A 21,332-nucleotide genomic window follows, 5' to 3' on the forward strand; every position below is an offset into this window, starting at 1 on the left:
AGCAAAAATATAGGGGAAGCTAGTGATGCAGAATATGTCACAGACATGTAGCATTATACACCACTTAGATCCCCACAGGTGCCCCAGCCAATCTCAGTGGCAAGGAGGTGCCACAGCTACCCAATCCCCCACCAGAAGATGCCCTCAGTGATGAAAGCAACTCTGAAGCTCTGGATCTGGATGAACTCCCTGGCCCATCAGAGACCACTGGTCAGTCAGCTACCTCAGCCCACACCCAGTCCACTACAGAGCCTCCCCCTCAGAATCCAATACCACAGCAGCCACCCAACATCCCCAGACCTCTGTCCCCAGGACACATCAATCAGTAGTATGGCAACCTGTAAAGCGACCCCAGTCCACACCTTACAGGCAAGGCAATGAGGGTCCTGGGATCAGTGGGAGTGGGCACACTGTTCAGGTGACACAGGCACAGGGATGGTTGGGTGACAGCTGTGCGTCAGGGGGAGGACAGGCCCAGAGAACCGACTGCCCAAGAGGCACTCACTAATGCCCTGGGGGCTTACCAACAATCCCAGGACAATATGGGTCAAGTGATAAACATCCAGCGGCTGCAGGGGGAACACCACCAAGAGATCAAGCAAGAATTGCAGGCCCTGAACACCACCATGGTCTCCATTGCAGGGGTGCTGGGTGACATGGCCAACATCATGAGGGACTACACAGCACACCAGCGGGCCCCTTCCACAAGCCAGTGTGCTGACCAGCCATCCACATCTGCTGCAGCTAGTGGACAGGAGGCCCTACCACAGGACCCACAGGCCACCAGCACCCCTCCCCCTGCAGAAGGTGAACCACCCTGCAAACGGTCCCTGCGACCCAGACAGACACCAGAGACAGTTGCCAAGACCACCACCAGGAAATGAGCCCCTCCTGAATGTCCCCCTGTGTCGCCTTGTCCACTTTGAACTGCCATTGCTCCCTTTCCTATGGCCCCTTGGACATTGGACCTGTGCTACAAACAGACTGGACCACTACACTGGACTATTCCCAACCATCACCCCACTCTATTGCACTTTGCATTGTATACAATTTTTTAATAAACACCCTTGGACACAACTTGAGTAATAGTGCTTTATCTGAAGTTAATGTACAATGTATTGAACTGTAATGAACTGCATGATCCTATGTAAATGTCCGGTAATATGTTGATCCATCCTACATATGTGTCTCAGCAGTATGTACACATCACATCAGTACACGGTTGTAACCACAGAACATCTGCAATAAGGGAAGGCATAGGTGACAGTCACAGGTGGGATGCAAAGGTAATGACTAGCGTTATGGTACAGCCACACAGCACAACACTGAAATGGAGAAATGTTTAGTTCAACAGTCTTACCTGAGTATCATTGGACGTACTGCTGGATCATATGTGTCCTGTTATCCACATCCTCCTCCTCTTCCTCCTCCTCACTGTCCTCAGTGTCCACTGTTGCCACAGCTGCATTGTCACCCCCCTCCTCCTGCAGATAGGGCACATGCCATCTGAGGGCCAAATTGTGCAACATGCAGCACACAACAACAATCCTGCAGACCTTCTCAGGGGAGTAGCATAGGGATCCACCTGTCAGATGGAGGCACCTGAACCTAGCCTTCAGGACCCCGAATGTCCTTTCAACAATCCTCCTGGTACACCCATGTGCATCATTGTACCTATTCTCAGCCCCTGTTCTCAGATTCCTAACAGGGGTCAGGAGCCAGGACAGGTGTGGGTAGCCGGAATCACCTGCAAGAAGTAAGGCACACACATTAGCCCTGCACAATGGCATGGGGTATGACTCCTGAAGGCATACACTGACATACATTGGGTAGGGACTCAGGCTCACCTATTAGACACACTCTGTGCCACTGTAGTTGTGCCATCTGCTGTGGGACACTGCTATTCCTCAGGGCAAAGGCATCATGCACTGACCCAGGATACTTGGCAGTGATGTGGGAGATGTACTGGTCACCAATGAACACCATCTGGACATTGAGTGAGTGGAAACTCTTTCTATTCCTGTACACTTGTTCATTGGCCCTGGGGGGGACTAAGGCAATATGGGTCCCGTCAATGGCCCCAATATGTGGTATATGCCCCATGGCATAGAATCCAGCCGTCACAGTGGGTAAATCATCTACCTGAGGGAATGCGATGTAGTTGCACATATGTTTGAGCAAGGCTGCAAACACCCTTGCAAGCACAATAGAGAACATTGGCTGTGACATTCCTGCAGCCAAGCCCACTGTCACCTGGAAAGAGCCTGTTGCCAGGAAATGTAGCACTGAGAGTACCTGCAAGAGAGGGGGTGTTACTGTGCTGCAATGGTTAGCAGGTAGCAGATCAGGCTCCAATTGTGCACACAGCTCTGTGATTGTGGCCCTGTCCAGATGATAGGTGAATATGATGTGCCTGTCCTCCAGTGTAGCCAAGTCCACAAGGGGTCTGTACATGGGTGCTTGCCTCCTCCTCCTATTCCTCCGCAGTGATTGATACCCAAAAGTAAGAAGGGAGTGACAACTGGAACCATGAACACACTACAGCAGTGTACACAGAGCATCCTTGTATGTTGGACACTGGAATTGTTTAGGTGAGTACATTTGACTACAATGACGCACTTATCAATCTGTACATGTGTACCAGCATTATTAAATGGCAACTTGCTGTCCTGTATGCAGGGACAGGTGAAAGTGACCTCACACTGCCAGCCTTCACGTCATGGCGGGAGGCGGTCTGCACTGCCGTGCATTCCTCATTGGCTAACATGGGCCTCTATGGAGTATGGGAACCAATGATGGTCAGCGCTGGCGGTGAAAGTGTTCGCCACCGAGGACGTGACTGCCATTTCATTTCTACCACTTCACTTGATTCCTGACTTTCCACAGGACGACATCCCCACTGCGTGTGCTGCTGTGACCTGTGTCTAGAAACTGCCATGGCAAGTGCAACAGGGGAAAGGGCCCCAGCCTTCTCATCGGAGGAGTTGGAGAGGCTTGTGGATGTGGTCCTACACCTGTATGGGCAGTTGCATGGGCCTCCAGACCAACAGGTGAGTACAGATGGGTACATTGCATGCAACATGGCTGCATTGAGATGTCTGTGTGTGCTGGCAGTGTGTCATTTGGGGGGGGTATGGCTGGTGGCAGTGTGAATGCAGTGGTACAGGTCATGTGTGTGCCTGATGAGGTGCTAATGCAGTTTGTAGGCCATATGTGTGACAGGCTGGATTGTCTGGTTCATGGTGTCCCACTGTTTGTGTTTACTCTACAGGTCAGCGCCCATCAGAAGAACGGGTTGTGGCGTACCATCGCCAAGGACGTGCGGACGCTGGGGGTCTATAGCAGGCAGAGCACCCACTGCAGGAAACGGTGGGAGAACCTGAGACGCTGGGCCCGGAAGATCGCAGAGGCCCAGCTGGGGACGGCCTCCCAACGAGAGATGGGGGGCCTGTAGGAGCCTGACACCCCTGAAGGCCCACATATTGTTGGTGGCCTACCCAGAGCTTGATGGGCGCTTGAGGACAACACAGCAGCCACAAGGGGGTGAGTACAGTGTGTTTGACAACCATCTCTGGGATGGGTTTGGGTGAAGGGTACTAGTCAGTGGATGCCCCAATATGCCCCTTTAGACATTGCTGCATGGTCCAGCTTAGGTTTCTAGGGTGAAATGCATGTTTATGATAGCTTGGTAGCTGGCTTTCCATGTCAGACAGGGCTCAGTTGGTCCCAGTTGGTGTGTAGCTGACAGTGTTTGGCTCCTACCTGCTGTGGTACTTAGCCAATGGTATGTCAGTGTGGTCCATACTGCTTATTCTCAGTTTCAGTGTGCGACAGTGATGTGTATGCCATCTGTGCTGTTAGTGCTGTGATTTACCCTGTGCTTCCTTTCTTTCTCCCCCCTCTCTCTCCTTTTGTCATCCTGTCCATGTGTGCATTAACATCATCTGGCGAGAGAGCAGGGGCACCGGCGAGTGAGGGAGCTGCAGCCCACTGGACCCAGGAGGCAGAGTCCACTGACGCCTGGGGACCAGTGGGACGGAGGGTGAGGGGAGCACCACAGCAGGGACAGGAGCTGATACCACTAACTCTGATTCCTCCTCCAATGGGAACTCCCTGGTGGTGGCGGATCCCTCTGGGACCACCCCAGCGACAGGTTCTACTGCTACCCCCGTACCAGCACTGCCCTCCCAGTAGCCCAACACCGAGTTTCCCGTGCCCACTCACCCAGGAGAGTGGGCATCTCCTTCGCCCCAGGCACGTCAGGCACTGTCCCGGTCAGCCCTGCAGAACTCAGTGAGGAGGCTATTGACCTCCTGAGATCCATCTCTGTAGGGCAGTTAACCATAGTAAATGCCATCTAGGGGCTGGCATCCAAGATGCAGCAATGCAATGCCTTCCAGAAGGGCATTCACGGTGGCTTGGCTGCCCTACAAAGATCATTTCAGGCTCTGGCCTCCTCTCTGACGGCAGCCAGTGTCCCTGTTTCTTCTGTCCCACCCAACTACCACTTCCCAGTCCCAGTCTCCTCACCCCAACCCATTCCACATACACATTCAGACAAGCATGCACACAAAACATCACAAAAGACTCGCACAGACAAAAACAGGCAGCACACTTCAGTCCATAATCACTCACACAGCCAGATGCGCACACAACATCATCCACTGCCTCCACTGTCTCTCCCTCCTCCTCCTCCCTCACAGTCACATCCGCACTCACACCTGCATGCACCGCATCAACAGTCACTGAACCTGCCACCTGCACAGCCTGCCCGCAGTCACCACAACAGCAGACCTGCAGACATGCACCGCACACCACATGCGCAGGCACCACCACCACCATCACCACATCATGCAGCACACTCACCTCACTTGCAGACACCACCACAACATCCACCCCCACCCTGTATGCCCCCCTCTAAAGACACACAAACGCTTGCACTCATACCCCCAACAGCCATCCACCTCACACACGCACACTGTCCATGCACCTGCACCCAAGTTAAGCACACCTGCTCCTCCTACAACCACACCCTCTACCTCCACTCCCCTCCCTTCTCCCACATCCAGTCCCATTGGCCCTAAGAAGCTTTTCCCTGCCTGCCTTGACCTCTTCCTGCCCCCTAACCCCCGCCCTGCCCATAAGCGGAAGGTCCCACCCCCCCCCCCAGCCCAGTACCTCAAGCACCCAGTCTGACATTGTTCCACCCTGAAGTCTCCAGCTGCCACTAAGGGGCACATGAGTGCAACACCGGCCCACTGCCCCAAGGACACTCCTCTACTCCCAAAACAGAGGGCTAAAGTGCCGCCCCCTCCCAATCAGACAACCAAGACCATGGAGCCACCTCCAAAACCTAGGGTTAAGGAGACCCCTCCCAAGACAAAGGCAAAGGAAGCCCCTCCCAAAACCAACGCCAATGGGACCCCTCCCAAGACAAAGGCCAAGGAGACCCCTCACAAGACAAAGACCACTCACAAAACCAGACCAAGGAGGCCCATCTGAAAACCAAGGCCAAGGAGGCCCCTCACAAAACTGAGCCCAAGGAGCCGCATCCAGAACCAGAGGCCAAGGAGGCCCCTCATATGACTGAGCCCAAGGAGCCCCATCCTGAACCAGAGGGTAAGGAGCCTCCTCCATCACCAGAGGGCAATGACCCCCTCAGTAACCAGTGGGCAAAGAGCCCCCTCCATCACCAGAGAGCAAGGACCCCCCTCAGTAACCAGTGGGCAAGGAGCCCCCTCAGTAACCAGTGGGCAAGGACCCCCCTCCAGAACCAGTGGGCAAGGAGCCCCCTCAGTAACTAGTGGGCAAGGAGCCCACTAAGTAACCAGTGGGCAAGGACCCTCTCCAGAACCAGTGGGCAAGGAGCTCCCTCAGTAACCAGTGGGCAATGACCCCTCCAGGACCTGTGGGCAAGGAGCCCCCTCCAATTAGATGCCCCCTGAGGTGCCTGCCCATTTTCAAAATAAAGCCCCTGAAGAGTGGAGTCCCAATGTTGTCAGGAGTCAAGTTGGGGCTTGTACTTTGTCCTGTGGGCATTAGAGACTTTGGACTGGCCTTTGGGTCTGCATGTATATATGCAATTGTGTATGTTTTGGGATTTTTAATATTCATCCAACATGATTACAGTGGTTGGAACAGAGGTATATGTCCTGGCTTTCTTTGCTCCTGGGTACTGTTACCGTTGATTTACTCTGCAGCTGGTTCTGGGTGTGTGGTGTGTGTATGGTGTGTGTTGTGCGTGTGTGTGTGTGTCACTCTCCCCTCCATTCCTTCCTCCTTTGTGTGCTAGGCAGATGTATTCACCATTGTCGTCTTCGTCAGCGTTGGCGCTCCAGGACAGCCATGGTGTGATACAGCATCGGGAAGACTTGTACTTCAGGTTCCGTGGTGGCTGCGGACTCCTCTGTGTCCCTGGAGGTGAGTGTCTCCTTTTATACAATGTGTTTCCGCCAGGCTTTTGGTGTCATTGCTACCACCCTGGAAATCCTGGCGGTGTGCTATGTCATAATATGGTGGGTGGATCCTTGTCTTCTGCTTGCCTATAGGTGTCTCCCGCTGTGTTCAGTGGTTGTACTGAGCTGGCAGTTGGTGTGGTACATTGGCTGCCTATGGGATGGCTGACCGCCATGGTCATTATTTGGCGGTCATTACTGCTGGCCTGGCGACGGTACTACCGCCATTGCCGGCTTGGCAGTAACCTGACCACCAAGGTCATAATGACCACCATAGTCTCTTTATGTATTGGGACCTTGCAGAAAATGATGTGACAGGGAACATTTCATAAGGCTCTAGTATTGTCCCAACTTATCCCGTGCCCAATACTAATTCAATGCCATTCACTATTTCATCATACCTTCTCTACTTAAATATAAAATCCCACCGGAATTGTTGCCATTATATGTCATGATTCTGGCATCACATTTTAAGATGATATTGATATGCGTCTTGGGCATGCATGAATGTTCCAAGGTGGTGCTTACATTTTTCCGATCACTTGTAGTATGATCAGTGTAGTGTGCGTCTTAAATGTTCCAGATTTTTACCGGTATCCAGTATGCTATAGAGTGTGCCTGTGGCTAATCTCTTTTGCTAAGCATTTTGGAGGCAGATGAATGTGGTAGGAAGGCTATTCAATATTCCATGTGCTATTGGGTTTCTTACTTTGCCATTGGGTTGCTCATTGTTCTATCAGGATTGCTTAATGTGCTAAGGAGATAATCAGTATGCCAAGGTGGTGCTGACTCAGTATTCACGTGTCATGCTCAATGTGCCAGGATGCTTGCCAGTGGTCTAGTTTCCTGAGCAAGATGCCAGGAAGCAGCTAATTAGTGTTCAGTCGATGATGCTCTGTGTCATTGGACTGTCAAATATGTCAGGGTGTGCAACTCAGAATACATCAGAAGTGTGAGTGATTCCTTGGGGCCACTCAAAGGGCATGTGGTGCTGCTCAGTATGCTTTGCAGAGCATAATGCTCAAAGGAGCTACTCAGTATGACATCGGGAAATCTCATTATCATTGTGCCATTGTACTAGAGGCCTACTCAATGCAGCAGGGATCTGCTCAGTATGTCAGGGTACTAATGCTCACTAGGCCAGTGTATAGTGTACAATACGTCAGAAGTCAGTCTATGGCAGGTGTGGAGATCACTAGGCCAGACTAGTCTCTAGCATCTCAATATTCTGTACCTCATAACTGGGATTGTGTCAAGTGTTCCAGTGTGCTGTTCGGTATATCATGGTTCTGCTCTCCTTCCTCTTTCACAATGTGCACAATGTCCAAGTCAATGTTGTTAAGCTTTATAAGGATCCAGGAAAGCCTGCATGAGTTTCTCTTGTGCATTAAGAAAGAACAGTTACATGCCTCTTACCTGATATTCTTTTGTGCTGCTGTTCGACTTCCTGGTGTTTCATCAGGAGTGGAAGAAGTGTTACCTCTTTCTTTTGGGCAGCCGTTAACTTTGTGTTGTAAATCGTGGCATCAGCAGGTTGATTTTAAACATTTCATATGGTACCTTAGTAGTTCTGCATTATTGCCTCATTAGATCACGCATAGCAGCGCGCAAGCGCTGCTTTTCCGACGTCTTGTATCCATGTGAACTTTTAACCATGCCCACCTCATGCCCATCCCTTTCACTTGTTCGTGGGCTTGCCTTTCAAAAATCCTTTGCTATCATTAGTAAATGCTTTATGTTTGTCCCCCCTTAGGGCAGTTTTGTTACCAACTTGGGGACCGACCCTGTTACATGGATAATTGCACGTTTGCCGATATGTTTGACTGCGAGCGAACTTCTTTTTCCTTTTGTGTGTCTCCTTCACGCTCATGGCGGCTGTGGTGCTATGAATCGGCTCGCTTATGTCAACTGTTCTACTTTTCATTCTTTCTTTTGTGTGTCTCCTTCATGCTCATGGCGGCCGTGGTGCTTTGAATCGGCTCACTTATGTCAACTGTTTTACTTTCATTTTAAATGTATGTGGCAAGAAAAGTCCGGTTAGGAATTTACAACGCTACTAGCTATAACTCGTTTTTATTTAGAGGAGCATCGAGAGGCGATCTGTTCCTTGTTTATTTATTGTTTTACGTTTCTGCCTGTCAGGGATTTACATGCTACCTTCTCTAGCCACCCAAAAAAACGAAAAGTGTGCTCAAAGCTCTCTTTCAGTGGGCTTAACCGGCCTCTTTCAGTGATGTGAAAGCAGCCTACCTGACTTCATTTCAAGGCATTGTTGTTAAATTTGACCCAATTTCCTTCCATATAGCCTGTATCGGATTAGAAAAAAAAGTATGCCTGAGTATCAAAAAAAAAGTGGCCCACACCTGAGGCTTACTGCTTTTTGGAAATCATTACATGGTCAGTGCTGGGGACTAATGTGGTAAAAGTGGTAAAAGGAGTTCTTTACGCAGCCCAACATCCAGCATCTCAAGCGTTTTCATCCCTCTCACCTTATGTTCCCGTCACCCTCCTTTAACCATATTTTATAGCCTCTTTATAACGACCTTTGAACTTCCCAACGCTTCTTACGGTTTTCACTCCTCGCCTTGTCTTTCCCACTTTCCTCGCATCCAGCCTGTGATTCTTTTTCTCTTCTCTGTTCTTCGCCGTTATTTTACCATTTTCTTTGTTCCCTTGTCTTTCCTCTTCTTTTCTTCCTTTCTGTTAACCAGCTTCTAATTTTCCTTCACACTTCTTTTCTCTCTCAGCCCTTGTACCTTGTTTCCCTCCTCTCATGCCTTCACCAGTTATTCTTCTTTCAACCCTTCCAGTTTTCCCCACTCACTTGTTACCTCTTCACTTTCTCATAGCCAGCCTCCGTTCCGCTTCCTTCTCCCTTCTGTGCTTCTCTTCTTTTCTTCCCCCATTGGCCTTGTTACCTTTATTTTCTTCCACCTTGCTCCTCTCCTTTTATGCCATTTCCTTTCCTAATCTTCACTCGTTTTTTTCCCTTTCACTCTCTTCAATCTTCTTACCACCTTGTTCCTTTCAGGTGTTCGCAATTCATCACATTCTTCATATTTTATCTTTGCTTGTTCTCTCTTCAGCTTTTCTTCTTATTTCTCTGGCTCCATAACTTTTTCAGAGGATGAGTTCTACCTTCCTTGTGTTACACACAAAGCCTGATCATGACTTCTTGCAAAGACCCTAGGACACTTTGTGCACTGACCTATTAGAACATGTTTATTCGAGGAAGGTAGGGCGGCTGGACTGTGAGACAATACATTATCACCCTCCTCTAAATCAGGCCCATTGGTCTTTCATAACGGTGATGCTCTAGCCGGATGTTGAATTTATAGAGTATGTATATTTGTTGTCATACTGTGAGTTGGTAATCCCTCTGGCATCTCCCGAGGTAAGCTTGCTCCCTATCGCTACCGTTGGAGAGGCAAGTGTAGAGGGAAAGATAAATGGTTAGCCAATAGGAATGAAAGGTACCATAGACCTTCGGACATTTATGGTAAAATATAATATTCTGCTGCCAAATAAAGAGTGACGGCCCAGTGGTAAAGACTCACAACCTCCTTCTCCTTCATCTACACACGTGGTTAGAGCTTAGAAGCACACTTTATTCAATTCTGCCAAGGAATACTATTCAAATAAGTTGGAAGGGGGAGGGGCGGTAGAATAGACACAACAAAATGTGCGAATATGTAAAGGCTACTTTAACTTGTTTAAACAGTCCCACTCTGTAATGGGAAAACAGCCTGTTTGACCTCATTTTCGGTCTTGGGGTTGAATATGACTCATTTTTTCCTCCCTCTATCCAGGATCTGATAGGAACAACATAGGGGTCCAGCAATCAAAAACAAAAAGTGGCCCACGTTCGTGGATTGCATCTTTGGGCGAATCATCGCTTATTACTGAGGGCTACTATGTGGCAAACAATGCTAAAGCACAACACCAAACGTCTTTGTGAACCCTTTTCATCTGTAAACCTTTTACTCTCTCTGTTTCTGTTCTCCTATGGGCTATTATGTGAGAATTCTGTAGCAAGTTCACTACAGTAAATGAGAACAAAGCACATATAGCCAGGGCACTGTCCACGCACCACTGTTACCCATTGATGAAACAGCAGTTAAAGGTTTTCTGTCACATTATGACGCTATTGCTTAAAATGAAACTTGAAATAAAATGCAGTAGTTGAAAATAGATTTTAAAAAGCCCTGTTTCTGCCCCTGATATATAGGCTCCCCTGCTGGTTAAGGTTTACTTTTTGACCGGCCTCCTTATTAGCAAATCAAAGGAGAAGTCCGCTTTCTCACTGCACGTACAGCACATCTTCAGTGATCAAGGGAGCCCTTTCCTCGCAGTCACCCCATAAACAGTTGTTGTTCCTTCACAGCAGGCAGTCTGCAAACAGCTATACTATCTGCCGGGCCATTACCATTTTGTATCAGACAGTGGGTCGGCAGACAGAGTGCACAACAGCAGCCTCGGTCCCAGCTCACAGCCACCCGTGTGAAGTACACCAGAAACTCCTCCTTCTCACTGCAGCATTAAAATAACATGATCAAGGCTTATTACACCAGACTTTCCCAGGGAAACGGGCGCACCTAGAAACTGTTACGCTTTGTTTACTTTCAGTCAGTGCTTAATTTGTAAATAAAAACGTGCCGGTGCCCAAAGCCCTCCTCTTAAACACGCGGCCTGCTGCATTTAAATGTGCGAGCACGGAATACTGAGGCAGCGTAATCCTGAAGCCATCCCGGGCCTCTTCAATCAATTAAAAGCCACTCCATGCCCCTTCAGCTGACTCTGGCAGATTTCTGCTTTCTACCTTAGTGACGCTTTTTCCTTTTTCTCTTCCTCCATCTTTTCCGTATGTCTCTTTTGCTCGCAGGAAATGCTTGCGGCAGAAGAATAAGCCCCGGCCCTGAAAAATAAGTGCCGGTGCTCAGCACCGGAAACAATAAGCACAAATTAAGCACTGCCTTCAGTGTATGGAAGCTGTTTAATGAATACAGTGGCCGGTATTGGCCCAGCATATCACTTACTTTTTGAATGTTGCTCTTTGAATTCATTGTTATCTAACGGTCCCCTTATCGGCACTAGTACCCTTCTTCTCTCCCTTCCTCTGGAGATGATTTATGATATTAACTCCAGCACCATGTGTCTCCTTGGAAAAGAACTATAGTCTGATAACCCAGAAGTAGATTGGTTGTGTTGGATATGAAAAGTATAATTTGTTGCTTGTTATATTATGCCCTACATGGCTGTGCATTGCACTGACGCCTTTAATGGGCAGTAATGCTGGACGTACATTTAGATCACTGATGTCCTGTCAAAGTCTGATCACGAGTAGCAGTATGGTTTCACATTCCCTGCAGGTTAAGTTTCGCACTGCTCTTGCTTGTTTGCAGAGAAAAGCTTTGCTATTTGACTTGAAAGTTAAAGGGATGTCGGACACGTTTGAAATCGGCGGCAAAAGAAAAGTAAATAACTGATAACACAAGACACCCAATTGCTCAAAAGAGAAACTGAGAGCCTGTTCTTTATGTTTTCGACTAGTAAGAACCGTGCTTGATTGCATAGATGTGGTTCCCCTCCATGCACTTAGTGATTTGCCTAGTACACGTTCTTTGCAGCAGGCACAATAACCCTCTGCGCTACCTTACGATGACTCCAAGCTTCCACTAGACAAAAGTAAGTTCTCTCTCCAGAAAGATTAGCCCTCTGCGCTGCCTTATGAGCCAAACTTCCACTAGATAAAAGTACATTCTCTCTCCAAAAAGAACATTAATCGCTAGAGTTATTTGACATTTTTACATTACATGCTCTCTGATCTGCTTAGTACACATTCTTTGCAGCACACATAGTTATTCTGGGACTTGTAGTTTTATTTTATATTGTGATACAAGCTGGACACCAGTCCTTGGAGTAGTACTTGTAAAGTTGCCCAGCCTCTAGTTCGATGCATGACTCGCTCATTTCGTTTGTTTCAGCTCTGCATTCTGTGACTTGTAGTTTTATTTTTATATCATGGTGCAAGTTGTGAATACAAAGCAGAAACCTGACTAGAAGAACTACACACATTTGAGTCTGTGAAACTTGAGCTGTGAATGCGTGTATTTACAAACCTAACCTCAAGGAGGGCTTACAGTTGATTATGCTGTACAATGGTCAATATTTTATAACTAATATTTCAGATCAAGACTGACTGAGGATCATTAATATCATGTGAGATGGCTCTCCTCACGCGTATGAAAAATCATGGGCATTTTGTTAGACTCCCCAGACTGCAGCAAAAAGACAGTAACCCAGTAAGCATGCAATCTTGGAGTACATTATTTATTCATTGCCCTGTGGGCAATGTTGCCTGTACCAACTGCCAAGTAAATATGGGCTGGCCAAACATACATGCAGAGTAGGCTCTCTCAAGCCCAGCTGAGAGAGCCTGCACAGGCTCCTAGTCTGCCTGGGGGCCTCCTGGCTGGGTTCACCCAGCCAATCCTGACGCTGCTTTGAGCAGCGTCAGGATTGGCTGCAGGGCAGAATGGAAGCCTGTGCCTGCAGCATCCGGATGAAGGCGAGGAGAGGAGCGGCTCGGCATGGCGCAGGAGCAGAGGTAAGTTTTACAAAAAAATGTATTTTATTATAAATTCCTCCCGTGCCCCCCCTGCCCGCCGCCCCATTTCGCCCCCAGGAATACTCGCGAGCCATGACTGAGGGCCACTGGAATTATGTGGCAGAAAGGTAAAAAATATGCAGCAGGTTTGACCAATTAATGTGGCAAAAAAGTCCAGTTATGCATTCACAATGCCAATAGCTCCAACTCAAGTAAATGTGAGACCTATTGCATTGCAAAGGCTTGTTTAAATAGTTGTTGGATAGTCGGGCATCCTCCCATGAGCCCTGAAAAATGTGTGCAGAGCAGTCATAACTTTTGATGCTAATATGAACCTTTATGTAAGCAGAATAGCTGGAGGACTGCTTGCCATCCCTTAATCTGTTAAATTGCTTTGAAAATATTATGTCCTTCAAGGGCGTGAAGCACCCGCTACACCAGCTTCAGCGAGGGTCTGACTAACTTGTTCTTTATTACCAATTAAAGTCAGACTGAGTGAACAAGGAAGAAAAAAATAAATAAGGCAGCAAAGAAGTTAAAATGGTCAGAAAGAAAGGAAAGAGGAACAGGAAGAAATTAATTAAAAAATAGAGGGAAAGAAAGTCAGAAAAAGTAAGAAGGGCGACTGGAAGAAAAGGAAGTAACAGCAAAATTATAAAAATAGAAAGGGGGAGAAGGAAAGCAGGAAAACAAAATGAAATAACGAAAAAATATGGAAAAAGAAGGAAAGACAAGAAGGAAAAAAGGAAGAAAGGAGAGAAAGAACTAAAATAGGGACGAGTAGTGAAAGGAAGAAGGAAGGGCAAGAAGATAAAGCATGTAAAGAATGAATGAGAAAAAAGATGAAGGAGGTAAAGATAAAAAGAATGAAAGTAAATTACATAAAAAGGACAGAAAGGTAGCAAGAAGATGAGATGGAATGGAAGAAGAATGGACAGAAGGAAATTAATATACAAAGAGGGGATTAACGTTGAGTGGAAAGGAGGAAAGAGAATATCATAAAGTAGAAATGAAAGAAAGATATGAAGAAAGAATAACAGATATAAAGACAGAAGGCAAGAATTAATGACAGAAGAAACAGAAAAGGAAAAAATGAATGAAGATTGAAAGGAAAGAAAGACTACAGAAGAAAAGATAGAGAGGAAATAAGGAAAGGTTTTGATACATGCAGCTGTTTGGCCAAATTCTTTTAAAATCATGTATTAAAAGCATCACTTTGCACTATTTTTCTATGGGGGTGGGATTAATAATTCTCACAGGCCTGCATAGAAATGGTTAGGATCTCCCACTCTGCTCGAATGTTTAGTGCCATGTTGTTTAAGGTGGGGGGTATTTTATGTTTCTAGCTACTCCCTTGATGTCCTTTATTACACATCATTTAACCAGTGGTTATAAAAATATTAATTTATTGTTTTGTGTATATGTGCTATGGCATTTTAGAAGAAAATTGTATACACTGTCTTTTCTGTTATATAGCCTCACAGAGCTGAAAATGTGTTCTCTCCTTTTATTTTTTATTTGACTCGTATCTTTCTTTGTTAGCTATGCCAAGACAGTGCTTTCCTTGATGGAGCAAGACTGTTGTTATCTACTGGTTACGGTGTTATACAATCCGGTTTTGATAGAAGGTATAGTTCCCTTTCAATTTATTATATATTTTTAAACCTAAACAAATTATTTTGAGCAATCTTAAGTGGCACCAAGTCATAAAAGGTTTATCTAACATATATTGACACTGGAATATTTATGAGCTGCAATAAAATTATCTAAAGCTAAATAAAACAAGTATCATTAGACAGTGCATACAGCAAAAGTGCAAATGCCTCGTTGTGAGGGGTTCCTGTATATCTCAAAAATACAGCTTTAATTAAATTCAAAGAGCACTTCTAGGCCGAGGACACACTAAGCAAACGAACTACAACCTCCCCAAACCTCCATCGTAACCAACTTATTCAAAACTCATCAGGGATTTTCTGCCATTGCCCTTCAGCCACAAAAATGGGTAATTAAAGCAAATTGAAAATCATTAATTTAGTGCACGAGTGATGGTCAGTAGGTTTGGTTAAATATCTTAGAGGTGCACCGAGATGTAAAAGATGAGCCTCAAAATATTTAGAATATTTTCACTTTGTTAGAGGCATTTTAATGTTCTTTTTCAAATATGTACCAGGTAGAAAACTCTGTTGAAGACGCATAAGGCACAGGAAAAGATCAACAGCATTGTGTTCACCTTCCCAAGTATATTCTACTATGTGTTTCCTAACTTGCAGCATAAAATACATGGGAGCTTGCAATCCCTGTATAAAAGCTTATCTCTAACTTCCTTATTACAGATGTATCTAGTCACCTGTGAAAAAGAAATGATAGAGCTGCTAACCTGTTGTAAGTTATTATAGTTGATTTCTGCGTCACTATGCCTACTGCCAGAGCTAGTAACCAGTAATAGGCAGATCACAGAACATTATTATAGCTGCATTAAAAAACAAGGAAATAGGAATGGACTTTTCCTTCTTTTGATACATTTTTTCTTAAAACGAAAAGTGATCAGCAGAAACTAGATATTTACAGCCACATAAATATAAGTAATTGAAGAAAACATAGAATATCTGCATTTTTCTTCACAATCTGAGTCACTGCAGTCATAACTTGATTCACATGATAACGATTTTAATATCTTTTTGCAAAAATTACTATTGGCTTTTTATTGTGTTTAATTTCGCAGTACAAATTCTAATTTTAATCTTCTGTTCTGAAGTGAACGTCAATGAGCATGACACCAATGATTTAATTGGGTTTTGGAAGCATGATGGTGTAACCATGTATTATAAGAAATAAAATATCCTCTGTCGTACATAAAAACAATACTAAAAGTCACCTCAGCATTCCATTACCTTGTAGAGGAAAGTGACCCTCAGTCCAGTTCCTCTATATGGTCTTGGAAGTTGTTGGTGACTTGCAGTATCCTTACAATGTATGACAATGAGTAATTTATCCCATATATAATAATTAATCCTCACCGGACAAAGTGATCAATTCCCTAACGTGATCGATTGATGGACATTCCTATGTGCAGACTGGCCATTTCTAAGGCCTGATGAGGCTGCAAAATACTTTGGTTAACAAGTAGCATGGTACTCCTTAGGTTGTGGTTGGTTGGAAGGGTGCCAGTTTTTAGTGTGTGGCAAGTGTAAAGTATTTCGGTGGTCTGCTATTGTGGCAGCTGTAGTGGAGCAAAGAGGAGCGAAAGATGGAACACCTCATACATAACATAGTTGTGTTCATTTGAAAGAGTAGAGTTTAGCAGTATGATTTAAGTGGGAAGTGTTTTCGTGTTTTGTGTGACGATCACTGAAATACTTTTATTATGTCACTGCAATAATGTTGCAGCAGGCAAATAGCTGAACTGAGCTGTGATCAAGCTTATGATCCTTGTGTGAGTGTTAGATTCTGCTTCTTGGATGGATGGGCTCCTACTTCATGTATTGGGAAGGAGTACAGTCTATACAGCCTTCCAAGTATTTTTGATATTTTTTGCCTTTGTTGGGTGAGAGTTCTGTAGTTTTGGGCCTGTACACACAACTTTCTACCAAGGCATGTCTTCTTGTATGGTAGGTGGTTAGCAGAGGGGGATAGTCTAATGCAAAGTGTTGTATTCTGTACCCATTGGGCGATGCAGCATCTGGTGGCCATTTAAGTAGGTGGAGGACTAGGGTGATGTGTACTACATGTAGGTGTAGTAGTTGTATGGCTGAAACAATTTTCAGATGATGAAGCATTGAGGCACCTTGGTTCAGTGTGGAAAGGAGCTTATAGGGCAGGGGTTAGTGACATACTGCTTGATCTGTTGGAGAGGTAGGAGGAAATCTAGTCTAGGAGGGCCCTCTTGCTGCTGATTAGGAGCGAGGGGCTGTGAACTTAGTCGAAAGGTCCAAACAGGTCCTGTGGGTAGTAGAATATCAACTTCATTTCTGTTTGCACTTGTCCTCAGGCCATCCGAGATTAAGGTCAGTGTGGATTCTCTTTGCCATTGTCATCAGGTCATCCAAGATTCACTACCTCTGCCAAAGTGGAAATGAGATTGATTGTCAGAGAGAAGATTGGTTTCTTCTGTAAAGTTTGATATATAAGTGAAGTGTGTTCTTTCCAGTTTACCTAAAAGTAGACCACTGGAGTTTGGTCAGCAGCTCTCTGAGTAAGCTGTGTCAAGGCTCTACTTGAGGATTGGCCTAATGTACAATGTCTTGAAGTTGGTCTGCCAGGTGCTTGAGCTTGGTGATTTTATGTTTGTCCTATGTATGCTCTCTTTAAATGTTTGTGGGTGGTTGGGTTTTAATAGAGAGCCATTGGGGTTGTTGCCTTAATCAGTTCCTTGAAGTAATTTGTTTGAAAAAGGAATGTATCTGTGGTTTCCATGTGGAAGTCATTTTGGTATTCTTGGTCTGTGGAAGTAGGTTACTGGATGTCTTACTTATGATGTGTGTTACAGGATCTTTCCTTTTGAGACAAGATGATTTCTGATGATGTGACTGAAGGCTTGGAGTATGAGGTATTTTTGGTGGTGCAAGGCTTGCCACCTGGTCAGTAGTTTACAGGCCTGGCTTCTATTTCTATATTTATGCTAGTAAAATACTGTGAAAAGCAGTGAAATATGGTGTTTTTCTATTTTGAAACACATACCTAAAAGAGCAAACATTTGAGGAAATCAGTTAAAAGTATTTGAGAGCTGTCTAATTTTTCTGAATGATTAGTAAATCAAACAGATAGATAATTGCCATGTTACAAAAGAATACTGCGAATTTTACATAATTTTTTCACCTACCACTCTTTGCCCTTCCAGAATAGCAACAAGTGGCTGGTATTTTTTTATCAGAGAAATGTGGCAACCATAGGCGGTGCAGTCTGGATTGTGGAATTCTGTGAAGATTTTATTTCCTTGTATGAGAATGTGATTCAGAGATTCACTCAGAGGAGATGAATCATTTTCCCCTCATGGATTTTGAGATCATGGTATGACAATGGAGGCGCATTTTGTCTTTATTATGGTTAGATGTTTTTCCGCTGCTGCTGTGGTTCATTGTTTTTTTACTTCGGCTTCTATATTTGGTAAACCATGGTCTCTCTGGTTGAGAGATAGGGTGTGTGGAAGTCTTGTAAGGTCTCAGTCTGTTCCGAGTCAAACAATATTTCTGTTTATTTTTGTTCACAAAACACCCCTTGATTGATTGTGTTGTTCTAATGTAGATTTTGAATTTGCACAGGTCAGTATTCTTCTAAGAGGAATTGTGTGTTTTGTAATGTGCTTTTAATCAAGGTCATCATTGTTCAGTGGCATAAACAGATAGTTAAAATGTTGCAAGTTTATGCCAAGTGATAATGCTCGAAAGCGCAGCTTTGTCTTTTGAGGAAGAGAAATAAATATCTGGCCAGATAGTGTATTTTTCCTATCACACCATTTCATTTCTTCACTGTGGCCTGATTCACAATGTAATACTTGTACCTATGCTCAACTTAGATCCACCAACAAATACATTTGAAATATTATGCCCAAGGTAACAATGGGGAGTGAAAACCCCCCCAAATTATTGTGTTATAGGAAAATTAGTTCCTTCACTGAGATATTGTTGCCATAAATGCACACAGACAAATGCAAATTTTCCACTTTTGAAAGTTCTGCATGTTTTAATTTTATACAGTTCAATACTCTTGAAATATTGTGACATACTTTTCCAGAAGTATTCATATACTTCTTTAAGAATTCTACCAAAGTCAGATATTAGCTCCAATTGGGACTCAATATGCAAGATACTTACATTCCGTAACGCCTTATCTGGTAGAGACAATATCTAGTTGCAGATTCCTAGTCTTAGAATTACCCTCAGGCATCAGTATGAATCTGGAAATTTTTCTTGAGCAGTGCCCCTGCGCGCCATTAGGTGGCATTGATGAGCTCTATGTCTATTGTCGGTGTTGTCCGCTCTGCATATGATGCGGATCCTATATAGAAGTTACCCCGGCATGCTGACGTCAGTTTCTTTTCACAACTTTCCACCACAGAAGCGCAGAGCCATAAAGAAACTGACTACTGGTGCATCGAAACTAAGGCCCTGAAAGGGGAGTCCCTCTCCTTAGACATCAGTTTGCAGAGTGGGAAGGATGGGTGGCTCCCTAAGGACTCTGCAACTAGATATTGTCTCTACCAGATAAGGTGTTACCGAAGGTAAGTAACTTGTCCATCTGATAGAGACATCTAGTATCAGATTCCTTACCCTAGAATAGATACCCAAGCATTACTATCCCGAGAGGTGGGTATGCAAACTAAGATCATACTAGAAAGTTCTGCATGACCTAATGGGCAAAGTGCCCGTCCCGATGAAGTGTCCAGGCAGTAGTGTTTGGTAAATGTGTGCAGAGATGCCCATGTTGCTGCCTGACAGATGTCAAGGACTGGAACTCCACATGCTAAAGCAGTGGTCATGGCTTTAACTCTGGTACAATGAGCACGCAAGCCTTCAGGGGGTTACTTCTTAGCCAGTGCACAGCACATTTTAATACAGAGTACGGCCCATCTGGAGATAGTTCTCTTCTTCACTGCCCAACCTTTCTTCGCACTCACATAACCATCAAAGAGTTGATCATCCATCCGGAACTCTTTGGTACGATCAAGGTAGAATGCCAATGCTCTTTTTGGGTCCATGAGGTGGAGTCCCTCCTCTTCCTTAGAAGGATGTGGGGTTGCGTAAAAAGCAGGCAAGGTGATTGATTGGCCTACATGAAAGGGTGTGACCACTTTTGGCAAAAAGGAAACCCTAGTGCGAGGTACCACTTTGCCAGGATAGATGGAACGGTAGGGCGGCCTGCAGCTTACTCACTCTGTGGGCAGAGGAAGACTGTTTTCAAAGTGAGAAGCCTGAGAGGACAATTATGGAGAGTGTTAGACCAGGAATCCTTTGCGTGGTCTCCCCTAACGTTTTGCCTCTGCTTCCCAGGTTGTTGACTGGGTGCTGAACTCTGTTTTTGCTGTTTATGTTACTCTGGGCACTTTACCACTGCTGACCAGTGCTAAAGTGCAAGTCCTCCCTATGTGAAATTGTATTGGTGATTGGTTTATCCCTGATTGGTATATCTGATTTACTAGTAAGTCCCTAGTAAAGTACACTAGAGGTGCCTAGGGCCTGTAAATCAAATGCTACTAGTGGGCCTGCAGCACTCATTGTGCCACCTACATGGGTAGCCCTGTAAACATGGCTCAGACCTGCCACTACAGTGTCTCCGTGGGTGCAGTTTTAAACTGCTGATTCGACCTGGCAAGTGTACCCACTTGCCAGGCCCAACCTTCCCTGTTTATACATGTAAGGCACCCCTAAGGTAGGCCCTAAGTAGCCCTATGGGCAGGGTGCAGAGTATGCTAAAGGTGGGACATGTACTTGTGTGGTTTTCCAAGTCATAACAGTGAAATACTGCTAAGTTCGGTTTTCACTGTTGCAAGGCCTATCTCTCTCATAGGTTAACATGGGGACTGCCTTTAAATATCCATAAAGTGTGGTTTCCCTTTGAGAGCAGACAGAAATATGGAGTTTGAGGTCTCTGAACTCAACTCACAATTTAACAATACATATGTAGGTGAAGTTGTTTTTTAGATTGTTAATTTGAAAATGTCACTTTTAGAGAGTAGGCATTTTTTTGCTTTTACCATTCTGTGACTCTGCCTGTTTGTGGATTTCCTGTCTGGGTCAAACTGACAGTTGGGCTGTTTGTGCATCTCCTCTAGACAGTGACACAAAGGGAGCTTGGGTGTAGCCTGCATATCCTGATGAGCCATCTGAGCTAGAGTGGTGGGAGGAGCGGTCACTTACACCTGAATAGTCTGTTCCTGCCTTGACACAATGCAGTCTGCAACCCCCTGGTGTGTGTCTGGGGCCTGGCCTGGGCAGGATCCTGTAAACAACAGAGACTTTCCTTTGAAGTTTGCCTACTTCAAATACAGAAAGGGGTTTAAGTAGTGGACCCAAAACCCCAGACTTTAGATTTCTTCAAGATCACTTTTGGAACCTCGAGGAACCTCTGCCAAAGAGAAGAGCTGAGGAGAAGTGCTGCCCCTGCCTGTGCTTTGTGGGGCTATCCTGCAGTTGCTGCTTCTGCCTGTGAAAGGGGACACCGTCACTTTAGACTATGTGGTATATATGGAACAGGACCCCAAGGCGCTCTGCTGAGTGAGTCAGTGAGGATTAGGTATGATTTTTTTTCTAGGTCCTGATGAATCGCACTTAGAT

At 45.4% G+C, this 21,332-nt stretch overlaps 1 protein-coding gene across 3 annotated transcripts in view; it reads left to right on the top strand.

Annotated features, from left to right (window-relative positions):
- LOC138259157 (probable thiopurine S-methyltransferase) overlaps nt 1-21,332 on the top strand; it is a 76,511-nt gene that overhangs the window by 40,846 nt on the left and 14,333 nt on the right. For all 3 annotated transcript variants that reach the window (XM_069206700.1, XM_069206692.1, XM_069206708.1), the window contains one exon: nt 14,605-14,690. In XM_069206700.1, coding sequence (XP_069062801.1) covers nt 14,605-14,690 — 86 coding nt within the window. The remainder of the gene's footprint in view (nt 1-14,604; nt 14,691-21,332) is intronic.

This window comes from Pleurodeles waltl, chromosome 2_1, assembly GCF_031143425.1.
Source record: "Pleurodeles waltl isolate 20211129_DDA chromosome 2_1, aPleWal1.hap1.20221129, whole genome shotgun sequence".
Taxonomy (NCBI): domain Eukaryota; kingdom Metazoa; phylum Chordata; class Amphibia; order Caudata; family Salamandridae; genus Pleurodeles; species Pleurodeles waltl.